Raw genomic sequence first — 18407 nt, forward strand, 5'->3', positions numbered from 1 at the left:
ATAGTACTCGATGTGTGATTCACAAAAGTTTTTACTCGTAACACCTTAAGGAATAGGGGAAATAGGTCCTTATTGTCTTGGTAAGACTACTCTACCACCTTATTAGGGTATTCGTTTGTGTGATATAGTTTGTGTAACCTTGGTCTATGTGAGCTTAGTCTATGTGACATTAGACTACTGAGAGGAAGCTTATTTGAGGGGGTTATTGGTTACCCTACTTTAATTGTCTTATTTTGTGAATTTATATTGCTCATGCTTGATTTCTAAGCTCACTCATATTTTTTTTGTGTTTGTGACGATGATCGTATATCGTTTTTTTATACGAGAACAAATGTAAATGCGGATGATTCTAAAGTTGTGTAGATGTCGAGAGAGGAAAACTAGCAATGGGATTTTTATAAAGTTTAATTAATTTTTTCTTGTTTTCTTGAGATGGATTAATAAGTTTGTATTTTACCCTTTATCTTTTATTTGGATTATGGATATTGGTATTTCAAATTGTAGTAAGTTAAGCATTTTTCAAAATTTTCAATTATGTCTTGAAATCTTTTTAGTCTTTGATGCCCTTAAGTGACTCCCATAATTGGGATGTTACAATTTATAACTATGATAATAATTAGTATGATATGGAATTTGAATGAAACAAACAAAGTTTACATCAAGACAAGCAAATCTAATGGAGTGTTGCATGCGGCATCATTCATCCAAACTTTTGCACACAAGTTCAATCCTCTCATATGCAAAAGGGCTTCTATTCAATTATCATTCATCATTGGTGTTTAAGTTTAAGAAAAAATGACTAGACTTCAAGGACTCCATGTAATATTGACCAAGAATTGGTCTAATTACCTCAATCTATAATAGAGCAAAGAGAAATTCCAAAGAGTATGCAATTAGTATACGGTACTATTACATCTAAGTCTTGTCCTTGATTCTAAAGGTGAAATGAAATTACCAAGTTGAACAAAAATTTTCTAGAAAATGAAAGAAAAAAGGAAAGAAATGATATTGTTGCATGATACATAGGTAATTTGTCTTTGTGGCCATGGTGATGCAAATAACTCACAAAATCCAACCAAATAACAAAAAGCTACAATTACATAAGTCATATTAGGATTTGGTTGTTAGCAAAAAAGAAAGACTCATTCTCAATGAAGATTCCAATTCATAGTTAAAAGAAAAAGATAAGGAGTTTACCATGTAAGGAATGTCATAAAGCTTTAGCAATTGAACTAGACCCATCACAATACCATACAAGACATTCATAATTTTCCAACCAATTGATGAAATGATAACATATTTTCCCTTAGTTGGACAAACAAATAATTTGGATCAAAGTGAGAACTAGCCTTTCTAGGACTCGTATTCCACTGAATTGAAAGATCATAACAAAGGTCAACTCACCAATGATGATTAGTAACATTTATCAGTTAAATAATAATCGTCGATGAGTTCTAACTCTTATAGAGCCTGTTAGACACACAATAACTCCCACTCCACAAGATTGTCCAGTGAAATAATAAACCCAACTAAAACAAGGAATGTAACAAATAATAAAACTTAAAGTTTTTCATATGACTTTCATCCATTTCTCCTCAAACCTACAACACACATCCATTGTCTCCCTATAAAGCTCAAGAGAAATAAGGAAGAATTAAATAGAAAAAAAAATCTCTCTTACAAGATTAAAAAGTATAGAAACCATACGGTAAATGCACAAACTCAAGACTCAATAAAGATAGATGATGGACACCCATCTAGGGAGCTTGGTTTGAATGAGGAGGCTCTCATACATTGCATCTACCTTTGGTTCCAATGAGGAGGTTTTCATACATTGCATCTATCCTTGGTTTGGATGAGAAGGCTCCCATGCATTGTACCTAGTCATGTTCCAAAGGAGAAGGCTCTCATGTTTTGCACGTAGTCAATGGAAGATACAAGAAGCTTTTTAGGTCAAAGTATCTCTTTTAGGTTCATGTATGTTATCTCCTTCTCAGAGTCAATCCTTCTCCTATAAAAGGAGTGTTACACCATTTGTAATCTTGAACTTGCAAAATATATGATAGAGAATTTATGCCAAAATGCGTCCTCTTTTCTCCTAAGTTTGTTGAGATTGGTATCACGCAACAAAAAGTTTTAAAGAGCGTGAAAACAGACAATAACCAAGAGGGGAGGGGTGAATTGGTTCTTTTAAAATTATTGTATTCTTTTAGAACTTTTATCACACAAGTAATGTTATCCTAGTTCGAATCAACAGATTCTATGTCTAGTTGTTAATCACTATAAAGAGTGATTAACCTTTTTCACTAAAAATCAATGACAAATTACAATATAGAAATAGGGATTGAGATTAGAAACCACTTATCTTAACAAATAAGAGATGAAAGACACCTCCTTTTGACGCACAAAAGGATGAATAGCTTGACTTTAGGTATACTCCACGACTTAGACACACTAAGAAAGAGCACTTCCTCCTACAAGCACCAAGTTTAAGGGCTCCCTTTTCGCACATAAAGAGTTTCCCTTAGGCACACAACTCTAATACTTTCAAATGAAAAATTAAGTGCTAAGAGTTGTGGAGAACTCTATTTATAAGCCAAGGTTCGTGCAGGGTAAAAAACTGAAAAAGGTAGCTCCCAACTGCCAGTAATAATCGATTATCAAAAGTGATAATCGATTACTTCAGACTGTTATGGGTTTTGGAAAACGTGATAATCATTATTCTTAATGGTAATCGATTCTTCCCGAACCCTAGAAAATATCAAACTTGTTGTGATAATCGATCATCAAGTTTCTTGAAAACGTTTTTCATCATTTGGTATCAAGAGCAAAGGTTACTTCCTTGGGGCATGAGTTTTCTTCATGGGTCTTCAAGAGATAAGTTCCTTAAACACTTCTAAATCATTTTAGTGATGTATCATATATTCTTATATGTCTTGTGTTGCGTTTAGGTGATATATGTGTTTGTTATGTCTTTAAATTTTGGTTCAAACTATTTGTTCTTCTTGAACCATCCATGTGTGTAGTAAGATTTCATTATTTCCATCATTTATTCTGATAGTAAACATCAACTATATTGAAAATTTAACTGCATCTAGCTTAGAGGTCCAAAAAGTGTGTTCTTCTAATCATGTGAAAGTTCTTTGAGTATAACACTAGTAAAAAAGAAGCTTTTTAACGCGCTATATATGCCTCGGTTTTACTGAAACCGAAGCGTATAAAAGCGCGGTGGCATTTTTGTAGTTTTAGAGAACTTATATACCTCGGTTTATAGGAAACTGAAGCGTAAAACGTCTACTGCCTCGGTTAAGTCAGAAACCGAGGCATAAAGTCGCACCAGCGCGAACTTAAATCGCGTGATAGAAGCTAACATAATTTTTGAATAAGGTCTATTGCTTCGGGTATCAGTAGAACCAAAGCAGAAAAGCTTTCCAGCATCTGTTACGCGCCAACCGAGGCATATAACGCGTATATATTTTCAAATTTTAATTATTTTCTTACACTTTAGGCATCGGGTATGCTTGAAACGGAGGCAGTATGCCTCTATTACCTCAGGTAAATCTGTAACCGAGGTAGTATAACGTTTTATAACCTCAAAGATCTCACTGTTCCTCTTCTTTTCTCTCGCTCAAATCTCCTTCTCACTATTCCTCTTCTTCTCTCTCACTCTCTTTGCTTTCACTGTTCTTCAATCACCCTGAAATAGCCACCACTCCGCTGCTCCGCCTCTCCGTCGCCACCACTCCGCAGCTCCGTCGCCACCACTCCGCCTCTCCGTCGCCACGACTCCGCAGCTCCGTCGCCACCACTCTGCCGCTGTTCTCGCACAAGATTCAGCCTCACATTGCCTCCCGCTGCGTCGTCCCCTGCTTCTCGCGCAACCGCTTCGCTGCCTCGCCGTCACACTCCCTCCTCATCGTCGTCGGCGTGCTGCCTCGACGCCATTGCCGTTGCGCTCCCTCGCAGCGCCTTTGCCTCCGTCGTCGCGCCTCCGCCTCTGTCGATGCAACCTAAAACCTAGACGAAGGGAAGGTTCTGCATGCAACCTCTCCTTCAATGTCGCCGCTCCGTTATCGCCACCCAAAGCCTATGGCTGCATCCAACCTGCTCCCGCGGAAGCCTATTCCTCCGTCTTCGCCCCCAAAGCCCATGGTCGCATCCTCATCTTGACCCGTCCCACCCCCAAACCCGTCACGCCTCCCACCCCGCAATCCCAACCCGCAACGCCTCTCACTCCGTCACCGGACGCAATCTCGCTCCGCCCCCTTAGTCGAACTGGCACCACTTCCTCGTTCTCGTCTCTCCTTGTTCAATTTTTTTTACTTGGACTATGTATGATTGATTGGATTATTATGTGTTTTGCTGGATTAGAATTTTCATTGGCCATTTCAGAGTTTTGCAACTGCTTCATGAGAGGCGTTGCGGTTCTTGAGAGGCTCCTTGCGGTTCTTAAGGGCGTGCCTTCTTACGGTTCCCGTCGAGGGCAGGGAGGGGGATCCAACTGGAAAAGTTGCGACGGTGTTTTCGACGGGGTTCTTTAAGCTTGGGATTTGGGTTTGAGGGTGAAGTGCACGGGCACGACCATCGAAGGAAGAAGGGAAAAGTGCTACCTTGCTTACTGACCGAAGAACTGAACAGCGTGGTGATTAGGAAGGAAAGCTTGAAGGTAGCAGTGGTCAACAAGCAATGTTAAGGAGATGAGGATGGTTGTTTACCAGCTTTGGGAACATCAGCAAGATCATTCCACAGTGAATCAGTATCCTAAAGGTTGAAAAAATTAAAAAAACAAATACGTTACTACCTCAGTTACCTAAAAACTGAGGCATAATCTCATCCTTCTTGACTCAGTTCATAACCGAGGCATAAAACTTATCCCTTTTTACCTCGCCTGTATATGCCTCGATTGTAGAACCGGTGCCTAGCAAAAGTAACTGGTGCCATTTCCTCTTACTGCACTAGTGTAATTTCCAACAAAAAAATAATAATATAATTTGGAATTTTGTGGAGAAAGATATAAGTCATGTCATGGTCCTTCACACCATCATTGGTAGCATGCTCCTACAACTGAACAAGGATGACAAATATGCTTTTTTTTCATACGTAAGTTGAAAATGATGGTAGTAGATGCGAGCAAACATTAAGTTTTGAATGGTCCTTAAGAAACCCCAATAAGGTCATTCACTCTCATATTTCATAGCATTCAAGTGTTACTTGCAGCCTTTAATAGGTGATGAGAGTTTGAGTTTCAAAGAAAAGTAATAGAGGTGTTACTCTGGGTTAGTGTTTTCATAGTAAGCCTTGGTGAAACTCTTTTGGCATGTTTCTTTGTATTCAGTGGATTAAAATATGACGTACACCTTAATTTTGAAGGTGATGATGATAAGTGGATTCACATTCGAGTAAGAATTTTATGCATTATGGTTGGGAAAATTTTTACCTAAGTTTCACAATGAGCACCAAATGTTCTTAATAAATTTAGAATGATAAATTTTAAGGTGGAATGTGAGGCTCTCAAGAGTTGAGCTATTACTTCTTAGCGAGAAAGCTTCAAGTTTTGAAGAAAAACAAAAAAAAATCCTACAAAAACTCTTTAAGACTTAAGTCATTAATAATTTAAAAGATTTGAATAACATGAGTAATATTAAATTAAAAAATAGTAAAAAAAATTTATGTGAAGGTTCATTATTTATTCTTTATAATAAAATATTATATTTATAAGCTTTCCAAGCTATAAATAAATAAATAAATATATTAAATAAGCCATAAATAGATAGATATATTAAATAGATTTAGTTGCTTAAAGATAATTTATATTCTTAAAAAATATTATATAATCAATTATTATATTATAATATCTTATTAGATAATTAATTATTATATTAGAATATCCTAAAAATATAATAAAATTTAATAATAAGTTTCTTTGAATATCCTAAAAATATAATAAAAAGATAATTAATTATTATGTTAGAATATCCTAAAAATATTATAATCAATTATTATATTATAATATCTCACCAAAACACTCACAAAAAGAAAATACAAGTTCATATGTGAAAACATGGAGGCATCATAGAGATACTAAGAAGAAATCTTAATGATAAGCCTAGAAAAAATCACTCCCATTTTAAAGTGAACTTTAAACACATAAAAAATGCAAATCATGATTAGTTTTGTATAAACTTTTCGAAAAGGACAAATTGTAATTTCTCGAACTTAAGTTCAATGACTATATAAATAATTAACCCTAATTATTATTATTATTATTATTATTATGATCTTACTATCATTAATATTATTATTATTATTATTAGTGGTATATTTAAATGACACCCATGTTACAGTATTTAACGGTGTCATATAGATAAAGATACATTTTTTATCAGACATATAAAGATAAATTAAACAAAAAGTGTGCACTTCGCATAAAAACTTTTGGTTATACAATATAAACAACTGTCTTTTAACAAAACTAAAATATGTCCAATTGTTGCAAATTATATAAATTTCATAAAGATTTTTTAGGGTAAAAGAATAGGTGGCTACAAATATAATATTGATTAGAAGAAAAGCAATAATTTATTATCAGAAAAAAATGTCCTCTTTTATGTATTTGATTGGTTTATGAACTATCTTTATTTTATCTAAGATATTAAAGAAAGAAAGAAAATAAGTAGCACTTTGGCACAATTTCTATTCTAAGTTAAACCACTATACCTAAACATAAATCATTACGATATACGTTCCATCAAGTTAAGCAGCTTGTGGTTTAACTAGCTATTCATCTATGTGTTAGTCCGTTACCTACTGCCAAAGTGCAATTAACATAAGAAAAAATATAAAATACTAAAAAAGAGGCACGGAGGCCAGAAGGTGACAGTTGTTACTTACCCAATGTTAGTTTAATCTTGGCTTTCAAACCAAACATGATGTGCACCCATCAATGTCTTCCTACCCTTCTCTCTCTCTCTTTATATCCTAAACTTTGAAAGCCATAGCTCAACAATACTTTATTTTGTGAACTAAGCAATTGCAATGTTCAAAGAACCTTCGGTTTCCTTAGCCTATGCCATTTTGGATGAAGTTTTAGTCCCTTTCAATTTGGAATATGTGTTTTTTTTTCTTATCTTTTTTTCCCATTTTGCTGAAATTTTAGTTCCTTTTAATTATCTTTCAAGCATTTTTTTTTTTCAAATGGAGTAAATTTATTTACTTGTTATCCTAAAATTCAGCTACTTGTGTTTGTTTTTTTTTCTTTTTATATCAGCACTTGTTTTCTTTATAATCTAACAAATTCAAATCCTCGTTATCGTCAATCTTCATAAATTGATTATATTAAATTAGAAAAATCAGGTAGTTTATTAATTGAAATTGCAAAAGGGTATGTAATAGTCCTATAACTTAGAAAATATAAAATAAATTTCTGAAATAAAAATTCTTTAAAGTTAATTATTTGTCTTTTTAATGTATAAATGTTGATATTTTATATTTCTCTTTAAATTTCGGTTTGATATGATTGTTGATTTATACTTTCCTTTTTTTAAAAAAAATTCATAAACTAATTCTAGTTTGAGAAATAAAAGGTTTTAACTCTTTAAAAGTTTAAACTTTATTCATCAAATAAAAACTAATCAACAAAAATATTAAATCTCATACAAATTAAAATAAAAAGTAAAAATGTATCTTTAATTTATAATTTTACATCCTCCAAATTAATTCAAATCTTATTAAAAGATGTCGAAGATAAAAACAAGGCAACTCAAGTTGAAGGTAGAAATGCATCGAAGCTTAAGAAGGGTAGTTAGGATTGATGGTCAACATGGACAATTAGGCTAGTAGTCCAGATGGGATGGTTTGAGCCAAAGTTTGAGACGGGTTAGTCTAGTTGAAGGTACTCATCTAGACTGAAGGTAAAGATGAGTCAATTGGGGCTAAAGGTCAATATTAGTCATTTGGGACCAAAGATCTAAACGGGTTGACTTGAACTAAAATTCGAGACAAACTAACTTGACTTGAAGGTTAAGATTGTCCTTTCTAGACCATAGGTGGAACTAGGCTGAATGAGTTGATGTTGAAGATGGGACAACCTAAACAAAAGTTTGAGATGATCGAGAGGACGAAGGTCGTAGGTCAAGATGGCCTGACTCAAGCCAACAGTCAAGATCGACTAGTCCAAGTCGAAGGCTTAAACAATTTATATTGAGACGAAACTCAAGACGGACATTTGGGATGAATATTTAAGCGAGCCAAAGATCTACATGGCAAGCCTAGGCCAATGGTAAGCATGGGCCGACCTAAGTTAAAGGTCAGGACGAACCGCTTGGGGTCGAAAGTCGAAGCGAGTTGACTCAGTCAATGGTCGAGATGGGGTGACCTAAGTCAAAATTTGAGAAGAACTCGCCAAGGCTGATGATAGAGACGAGCTAGCACTAATACAAAATATAATTTTTAGGTCTATTATTTTGGGCTTTTTAAGTCTATTTTATGACAAAATTAGATTTAGCAGACTTAAATTTTAAGTTTGTTATTGACCGACAAACTTAAAATTTAAGTCTCTTGTTATCCAACAAACTTAAAATTTCTACCCAAAATTGTAAATCCAATCATATATTCCATTGGCACCTCAATTAACCACTAGAAATTTCATCTTTCTTATATAAGTTCCCATACACAATAAAGATGAAATTAGAACATAATACAAGCAATCATTCCCTCAATTTAATTCTTCTTCACAACACCAAGAATCATAAATCCAATTACATTCTTTACATAACAAAATACAAACAAAATAAAATAGAGTGATTAGTAATCACTCCCAAAAAAAATTGGAAAAATTCTTAATCCTAAAAATCACTATAACATCAAAATTAAAATCTGAAACACTAAAAATAAAACAAAGATCCTAATTCTTAATCCTTACAAACTAAAACCAATTCTTTTTCATTTGTAAAGTGATGACGACACAACACGAGGCATCCACAGCAATGTAAGAGAAGTAGCAATAACGCGAGAGGCAGGCGATAGCGATGGTAGCGACGATGCAAGCAGCGATGCGAGCAGAGGCAACACGAGCAACAGAAATGTGACGCGATCAAGGCCGATGCGATGCGAGCGGCAACGTAAAGCCAGCGGCAATGCGAGCAGAGGCAACACGACCAACAGAGATGTGACACGATCAAGGCTGATGCGATGTGAGCGGCGATGCAAAGCTAGCGGCGACACGATGCGAGCAACTACGACGTGTGAAGTGTGCAGCGGAGGCAGCGATAACGTGGGCCAAAGGCGACGCAAGAGGAAACGAGAGTGACAGTAACGACAACGACACGGGAGGGGAGACAAGATCTGCGAGGCAGCAGCTATGACATGTGTGCCCTAAGACGCACAGGCAGAGAGATCTAGCACGAAGATGAAGGTGTTGGGCGTGAGCAGGTGTAGAGGAGGCGCGAGGGAGAAAGTGGAGAAAGAGAGAGAAGTGTTATGTGCTCTGTGAAGAAAAATTAGGTTAAACATGGATTTAGGTTTAACTCATATAAAATTAAAGTATTGTTTTATTTGAAAAGACTTAAAAAATTAATTTAAGTTTGGTAAAAAACTTAACCGATACAAAAATGAAGTTTGTTTGTATTTTAACAGATTTAAAATCAAAATTTAAGTATGTTACCAAATTAACAGATTTAAAATATGAATTCTTATTTACAAAAATACCACCGCATATTTATTAAGTTTGTTATTGTGAAAACAGATTTAAATTGGGAGACTTAAAAGGTTATTTTTGTACTAGTGTAGACTCTACCTAAGTATTCAAATGGGTAAGCCTGAACTAAATGTCAAGACGTGTTGTCCAAAATTGAATGTTTAAATGGGTCGATAGGGGCCAAAGGTATAGACGAGTCGACCCAAGTCGAAGGTTAAGATGGGTCATTCGAGATATAATGTTTAAAGGACTAGCAGCCTAACATTCAAGTTAGAGCGACCCAAGTTAAAAATGGAGATGGGCCAGTCAAGGCTAAAGTTAAAGAGAGCTAACCTAGTAAAAAGGATGAGACAAACTAACTATCTTGATAATTGAGATGGAACAACTGAAGCTGAAGTTTGAGATGGGAAGCCCAAGTCAGTTCGAAATTCGAGACATGTTATATAGGATCATAGGTCAAGATGGACTGTTTGAGGTCAAAGGTCATAAATGGTTTGCAATGACGAAGTTTAAGATGAGCTTTCGAATTCAAAGGTCAAGATGGGTCGACTATGTCTGGAGGTTATGACGGGTTCACCTAAGTCGAAGGTCAAGACGAGTCGGTCCTAGACAAAGGTCAAGACAACTTGATCCTAGCCGAAGGTCAAGACAAGTCATCCTTGATCAAAGGTCAAGATGAGTCGGCTAAGACCTATATCGAGACAAGTAAATTTAGGTTAAAGGTTAAAATGAGTCAACTTAGACCAAAGTTCGAACTAAATTGACACTAACTGAAAGTCGAGTAAAACTATTAGGATGAAAAAACTATTTGAGTTAGCTCAAGTCAAGAAAAACTAAACAGTCCAATTGAACCGACTCATACTGAAAGAAAAGATGAGTCAACTCAAACTATCTTAATCTTAAAGCAAGATACATTAATCCATAAATTTATATTATGAGAGTTCTAAAACTATTTTAACCTTCTTAATTATGTACACCTTTTAACTCATGAGTTTTTTGTTTTTTAGCTTAACCCGTGTGCGTCATGGCATATCTATCTTCTTATATTTAGACAAATATTTGTGTAATTATGAAACTCAATCATTGCTATTACCATTAATAATCTAAAGATTGAGATTGTGTCATTTTAGTTAATTTGTCACAACAGTTTCTTTTCATTCATTTGTCAGATATAAGAGTTCGCAATGTCCAAACATATTTAAAAACATATTTAAGAAGAACCTATGGCACATTAATCAAGAGCCACACGACTCTCTATCTTAAACAAGATAATTCATTATTTCTTGTCAAAAAAGAAAACATAATATTTTCAACAAGAAAGAAAAATTAGAAAACACAAACAATGAAAAGAGTACTATGCTTTACATATGCGAAATGCTATATACTTTGCTCTTGCCTTCAATAGATATTTTACTCCTTAGTTAAGGAATCAAAGAATTCAATTAATATTATAATTCTATAAATAAATTATATAATTTTTTAATATATTTTTCATCTATCTAATTAACAACTTATTTATTCTTATTACACAATACGTCCACCATAGATAGATCTGAGAAAAATAATGCATAATCGATTTCATAAAAGAAATATTAATTCAGAATAATTTTTTTTTTAAAGTTGTATATGAAGTGAAATATTCTGTCTTTAATGACTACATACTCTTAATATCATACAAGATCATTATCAATTAAGGGATGCTGGTAAAAAGTGTGTTTAAGGCCCAAAATGGTGAATCAGGTTTTGTAACTAAACAACATTACTGTACTTTAATCAGCTAAGTTTCTAGATGAAACTTACTTAGAGGGGAACAGCTATAAGTTTGGAAGTCAAAACACAACCAATACAAAGCTGTGATAACCAATTTATCATAACAAGTATGAGCCTAAAGGAGGTTGATTAATAACTTGCATCCCAAAATACAGCTATTCCCATCATACACTACTTTATGTGACGAGCAAGATATCATGAGATAAGCTAGTTTAACTTGGTGTTTTCAGTCTTAATTTCCAAGAATGGCTCCATCACTCACCTAACCAAGTTAAAACGACGTGGTAGCAATGCCCATTTCGGTCTATATAAGCGTGGGTTGGCGAGTCGTTTGTGAATGCAACACACAAGGACACATAACAAGTACGACAAACTAAGACACCGAAACTGTAGAGAGGATTCAGAGTGAGAAAAATGGATTCTCGTTTGGCTCGAATCATGCTTCTCATGGCTTGCATTCTTCCTGCTTTGGTCGAGTGCAGAGTCAGGCACTACAAATTTCATGTAAGTAAACCGTTTTAATTTTCTGCCTGTTATGTGCATTGTGTTGTGTCAAGCATTTTGATAATGTTTTTTTTATATAGCTTATGACTAATATCATATTTGTAAATTTATATCCAATACATATACAACGAAGTTGAAGTACTCTTAGTTCAGAAGCACCTAAGAATCTCTTTTTCTATAGTAGAAGCTTAAAAAAATAATATATGCATAAATGCATGCAATTTATGCTATATTCAATTATCTTCCTCTCACATCAAGAAATTTTCTATCAAGTTCTTGATAAAGATGGGGGTACCATTGTCGCAGAGGTTAAGATCAGTTTTCTTTTATTAAACCTAGAATAATGTTCTGACAACTGCGAAACCAGCTTAGGATTATATTCCCTTTCATGTTAAATAGATCTGTGCAATTATGTTTCAATTCATTTTGAACCAACATTCACGCAAATTATTCAAGACGAGTTAAGGGGTTTTATCATATGTTACCTGACCATAGTATGTGTCCTTGTTGAAAAATTAAGCTATGAGCTTGACAATCGCTGATAAATGAATCATGGCTCCAAAGTCAAGTGACAAAATGAATTTTTTTATTTCGAGAAGTACCGCTTAAAAAAACCCAATTTATTTTTAAAAGATTGATTGATATATATATATATATATATATATATATATATATATATATATATATATATATATATATATATAGAGAGAGAGAGAGAGAGAGAGAGAGAGAGAGAGAGAGAGAGAGAGAGAGAGAGAGAGAGAGAGTATGTTGTGATGAGATTGGTTTAGTAAATCAAAGCTAATTGAATTACATTTCGTAAAACAAACAAATTTAATCCGATAAATTTTATAATATTAATTTATTGATTAAGTATATCAAATTTCTCATAACTTCAATTTATATTGACATCACTTAAATTGACATGTTTTATAAGTATCATATTTATAAATTTTATATACATAGTCGAATTAATAAGAATATAAAATTCAATGGTTGAATTAATTAAATTCACATTTGGTAAAAGATTATTAAAGATATAATTAATAACCTAATATGAATGGCAAGCTTGATAACATTATTTATAGGAACATGAGCTCTCGTGTTTTCCTAGTATGAGACATGGTGTGCAGTGAAGGCATTTTTGTAATCATAGTTATTAGTTTTGAAGCTTTAACCTCACCTAAACTGCTTAGTAGATGCCAACAACTACGTCACACCATGGAACACAAATGAGTAGATTTTAGAATTGTGGTGACATGGAAGGTAGAGCTCCAAATCAGCACCTAGAGATAGTTAATCGGTCAATTTTTTCCAACCAATTCGATGCAGTATTATAGTTTCTTTCAGAGAATTAGCTAATGTTGGTAATAATGGGTGCAGGTGGTGGCCAAACAAACCTCTAGATTGTGTTCAAGCAAATCTATTGTCACCATTAATGGCAAATTCCCAGGACCCACTCTTTACGCCCGAGAAGATGACACAGTGCTGGTCAAAGTCATCAACCAAGTCAACCACAATGTCACCATCCATTGGTGAGACATCATATATTTCATTTTATTTGCTTCAAGTTACAGTAAGTATAGCACAAAAAATAAGTAATGGGCCTTATTGTAAACAATATCTATCTCTAATCAACACAATGTTCATATTCAATTCTGATTGAAGTGATTGTGCCATCTTGGTAGGCATGGTGTGAGGCAACTGAGAACTGGTTGGGCAGATGGACCAGCATATGTCACACAGTGCCCAATTCAACCAGGGAAAACCTATGTGTACAATTTCACCCTTTCAGGACAAAGAGGAACACTTCTTTATCATGCACATGTTAACTGGCTAAGGTCAACTCTCCATGGTGCCTTGGTTATCTTGCCAAAGAGAGGTGTGCCTTATCCTTTCCCAAAGCCAGATGATGAACTGGTTGTGGTGTTAGGTGAGAAAAAACGTACCCTTCAAATTGTCCAATTGATTAAGTTAATGATCTTAAACTCTACACATACTTAATTGCCATTACCTGGGATTCCTATTAAAATTCACTGTCGTGATAAATTGTAGGAGAATGGTGGAAATCTGATACTGAAGCTATTATCAATGAAGCACTCAAATCAGGATTGGCACCAAATGTCTCAGATGCTCATACCATTAATGGCCTTCCAGGGACAGTTACCAATTGTTCTTCACAGGGTATTTTCTTCTGTTCAATTCTTTTTCGGTGATAACATGTATTTTCCCTGTCAATCAATCAAGATATTATTAGTACATGTAACTCTTAAGGTAATTGTTGTAAAAGTTAATTAACTTACCATAAAGAGTAATTAATGATTAGAGTAATCAATATTTTCATTATGCTCAAACTAAGCTTTATTTGTTTTCATTTTTGGGGAATATGTGCAGATGTTTACAACCTGCCCGTGGAGGGTGGAAAGACCTACCTGCTGAGAATTGTCAATGCTGCACTCAATGAGGAGCTTTTCTTCAAAATTGCAGGCCACCAGCTTACAGTGGTAGAAGTTGATGCCACATACGTAAAGCCTTTCAAGATTGAAACAATTGTGATAGCCCCTGGTCAAACCACCAATGTCCTTCTAAATGCTGACAAAAAATCTGGCAAGTACTTGGTGGCAGCATCTCCTTTCATGGATGCTCCTATTGCTGTTGACAACTTGACTGCCACAGCAACATTGCACTACACAGGCACGCTTTCCACCACCCCCACATTTCTCACCAACCCACCTCCCAAAAATGCTACCAATGTTGCTAACACCTTTGTCAGCTCTCTTAGAGGCCTTAACTCCAAAAAGTACCCTGTCAATGTCCCACAAACAGTTGATCATTCACTTTTCTTCACTGTTGGGTTGGGCATTAACCCATGCCCATCTTGTAAAGCTGCAAATGGGAGCAGGGTGGTCGCTTCTATCAACAATGTCACGTTCCTCATGCCAACCATTGCCTTACTACAGGCACATTATTTCAACATCAAAGGGGTGTTCACCACTGATTTCCCTGCCAATCCACCCCATGTTTTCAACTACTCAGGGTCTGGACCAGCCAATTTGAACACCGTATCTGCCACAAAGGTTTACAAGCTACCATTCAATGCCACAGTTCAAGTTGTTCTACAAGATACTGGAATCATTGCACCTGAAAACCACCCAATCCATCTTCATGGGTTCAATTTCTTTGTTGTTGGAAGAGGAGTAGGATCCTACAATCCCAGTACTGACCCAAACAACTTTAACCTTGTTGATCCTGTGGAAAGAAACACTGTTGGAGTACCAGCTGGAGGATGGACTGCAATTAGATTCAGGGCAGATAATCCAGGTAAAATTTCACAATCTCATACAACGAATGAATTAGCTTAAATAGTACACTCTAAAAATGAGCTGGAAAACATAGGGCAAAATATTTTGAAGCCAACAAAATAACAAGATATATATGAACAGATGCAGTGTAAAGCCTTTGAAAGTTCTATTGGATTATTAACTCATGAATCTCATCATAGTAATCCTTTTAATTCCTTGTGTTTGATAGGAGTTTGGTTCATGCACTGCCACTTGGAGGTGCACACAACATGGGGACTAAAGATGGCCTTTTTGGTGGAGAATGGGAATGGTTCTGAGCAATCAGTGATACCCCCACCAAAAGATCTTCCCAAATGCTAAATGTGTTCAGTCATCAGTTAATTATGCAATCTACAAACCCTTCCATTGCTGCAACAACAAAAAAAAGAGAGCTTTGGAGGGATACAGAGAAGCCAGGCAAACGAAGAAGAGGAATAAGAAAAGATTATTTAATAAGCGAATGCCAGAATGTTTTTTTCTTTGAGTAAATAGGAGAATTTGTTCAAGCACGTTCAATAAAATGGAGCGCGCATTTTGGTTTTCCTCTTGCAAATTCAAATTTTCAAGACACGCTATGTATGTACTGGAATCAACAAGTGTACGCTCTTGTTTGTTTCGTGAAATACAAAAGGGTTATTTACATCGTTAAATTGATGATTATTTTGGCTGATATTCATAAGTGTGTTCGAATGTCTTTCAGTCCTTAATGCTTTAGGCCCTGTTTTCGGATATTTTTCAATCCTTAGAATTTTTAGACGATGCGTTTAGATGTTTTCTCAATCTGTGAATGTTTTTCGATCCTTAGCACTTTTAGACTCCTTCATACTAGGATCTAGTTCAATCTGGGATGATTTTAGATGTCTTGTGTTAGAATGTGTTCCAAACTAGGCTGCTTTTAGACATCTCTGTACTAGGATGTGTTTTAACCCAAGGCGCTCTTAAATACATTCGTATTTGGATGTTTTTCGGTCCAAGAACACTTTTAAACGCCTTTGTATTCAAATTGTTTCAATTCCGGAGCACTTTTAGACGCCTTTGTGTTTGGCTGTGTTCCAACCGGGATGCTTTACATATGTGTTTTAATCTAAAGTTGTATTGTATTAGCTTGCGGATGTGTTGCCATCGAAGCTTAGTTGAATTAGCTTATGGATGTGTTGCCCTTTAAGCCTATTCAAAGTAGTTTTTTGGATGTTTGGCATTTTATGTTCTCGACAACAATTTTCCACCGAGTTCTTAAGTTCATATTTGGAGTGAATCGATTATGCAACAGGGACCAACCTAGTTTGGGGACAATATATGCCTCCATGATTATTTTTTCTTGCATCACCAAGTTTGCACAAAACTAGGTCTCATTTGTGAAAGGTATGTCACATTACTTTTTTGTAACTTTTTCCATTACTTAAGCTTCTTCTCGTACCTTATATATGAGGTCGACATCGACTCCTAAATTGTTATCATTATGAACTTCATCGATCCTTTTCCCTTTCTAAGAAGCTTCTTTGACTGCAATAGTATTCCCATAATATGCCTGGAATCTCCTTAGCCCAAAGGACTTTCACTTGGTCGAATTTTTTCTTCAACCCATTTAATATAACGTTGTTCCATGCATTAATTTGATTGTTGGTTTGTGGATGTTCTTCAAACTCCATAAATTGTTTGAAGGCTTTATTAATTAATATTGTCAACTATTAAGAATGACAACAAAGTGGGATAAGTCATGTCTGATTTTGAGCGAAATTATCTAAGTATATCCATTTCCCATGTAGTGTGAAGAGCTAAGGAGTGAAATTTATGTCACTTCTCTACTAAATTGGACTACATTTCTATCATTCGTACCACTTTTCAATGGATATATGAGCCTCCTTCTTGTTGTCTATCTTGTCTATCATATTTGACTAATTATTATATAATATTAAAATATATAATAACGTAATTAAATTAACAAAATTTAATAACATATTTTATTAATATATAATTATACCAACAAATAACTTATAAAATATCTATGACAATAAATTTTGTAGGACTATATTACTTAATACAATTATAAGATTTTTTTAAAATTGTATGTGATTATTTTCTAGATGAATTTTTCTTAGTCAGCTCTTCAAAATGTACGTGTACTTTTCAGAATTGATTTTTCAGAACAAACTTTTAGGAACAATTTCTGAAACATATAAAATGTGTTTCGGAATGAATTTATCAAAATGAGCTTTCTTCCGTAACGTGTTGTCTCTCTGTCTTCTTCTTTCTCTACAATGGATAATGGTGGATGTGGCAATGATAATGACACAACGATGATGATGATGGCAATGGCAAACCAGTGGTGGCGGAAATAGTGGCAACAAGGGTAATGGAGTGCAATGAGGAGGATATTTTATATTTTTTCATCAATATGGGACACAATTAATAATAAAGGAAGTGCAGGAAGAAAACACCTTTTTTTAAAGTGCGAAAAGTAGTGCAATATTATTGAGAGTTTTGGCATAATTTCTTCCTGCACTCCCATATATTGCTTTACGCACCTCTATAAAATTTTGTATTTCATGTTGTATATCTAAATTTTGTATTTCGAATGTACCATACAAAATACACTTTTTTTTTTAAATTTATAATTTGAAATGCATTTTTTTATTCTTCAATATAAAAATTATATTTTGGACTGCATAATTTAAACCATAATATATTTTGAATGATTTGAAATATATTTTCAATTTCGTATTTTAAAATGTATAATTTAAAATATAAAATATATATTTTAGATCGTGTAATCCAAATACAAAATGACTTGCTTTTACTCTTGACTGAGGTGGAATTCTAACAGTCTCAACTATCCGAATTTAAGAATACTGGCTTGAATACTACTCAGACAAACTATTTCAGTTTTCATAACAATATAGAATTTGTTTCAGCTTTTTGAAATATAGAAATATTTTAGCCATTATTTTCCTCCAAGAAAGGAATGGAATATATGAAATGGAAGCAAAATTTGGTGGTGGGCCCAGAGGTATACTGTGCAGGAAGAGCACGCTGTTCCCCGTTAAAGAAAATAAATAAATAAATCACAAAAACTAAAAGATACATATTTTTTCCTCACC

General features: G+C 34.5%; 1 protein-coding gene across 1 annotated transcript; it reads left to right on the forward strand.

The window, feature by feature from the left end:
- Window positions 1–11804: 11804 nt before the first annotated feature.
- LOC108346372 (laccase-4) lies at window positions 11805–15959 on the forward strand. Its single transcript, XM_017585454.2, has 6 exons — window positions 11805–11968; window positions 13352–13503; window positions 13657–13901; window positions 14024–14152; window positions 14363–15289; window positions 15500–15959. The coding sequence occupies exons 1-6, from the start codon at window positions 11879–11881 to the stop codon at window positions 15628–15630; spliced, it is 1674 nt and encodes a 557-aa protein (XP_017440943.2). The 5' UTR covers window positions 11805–11878; the 3' UTR covers window positions 15631–15959.
- The last annotated feature ends 2448 nt before the right edge of the window (window positions 15960–18407 follow it).

This window comes from Vigna angularis, chromosome 9, assembly GCF_016808095.1.
Source record: "Vigna angularis cultivar LongXiaoDou No.4 chromosome 9, ASM1680809v1, whole genome shotgun sequence".
Lineage (NCBI taxonomy): Eukaryota > Viridiplantae > Streptophyta > Magnoliopsida > Fabales > Fabaceae > Vigna > Vigna angularis.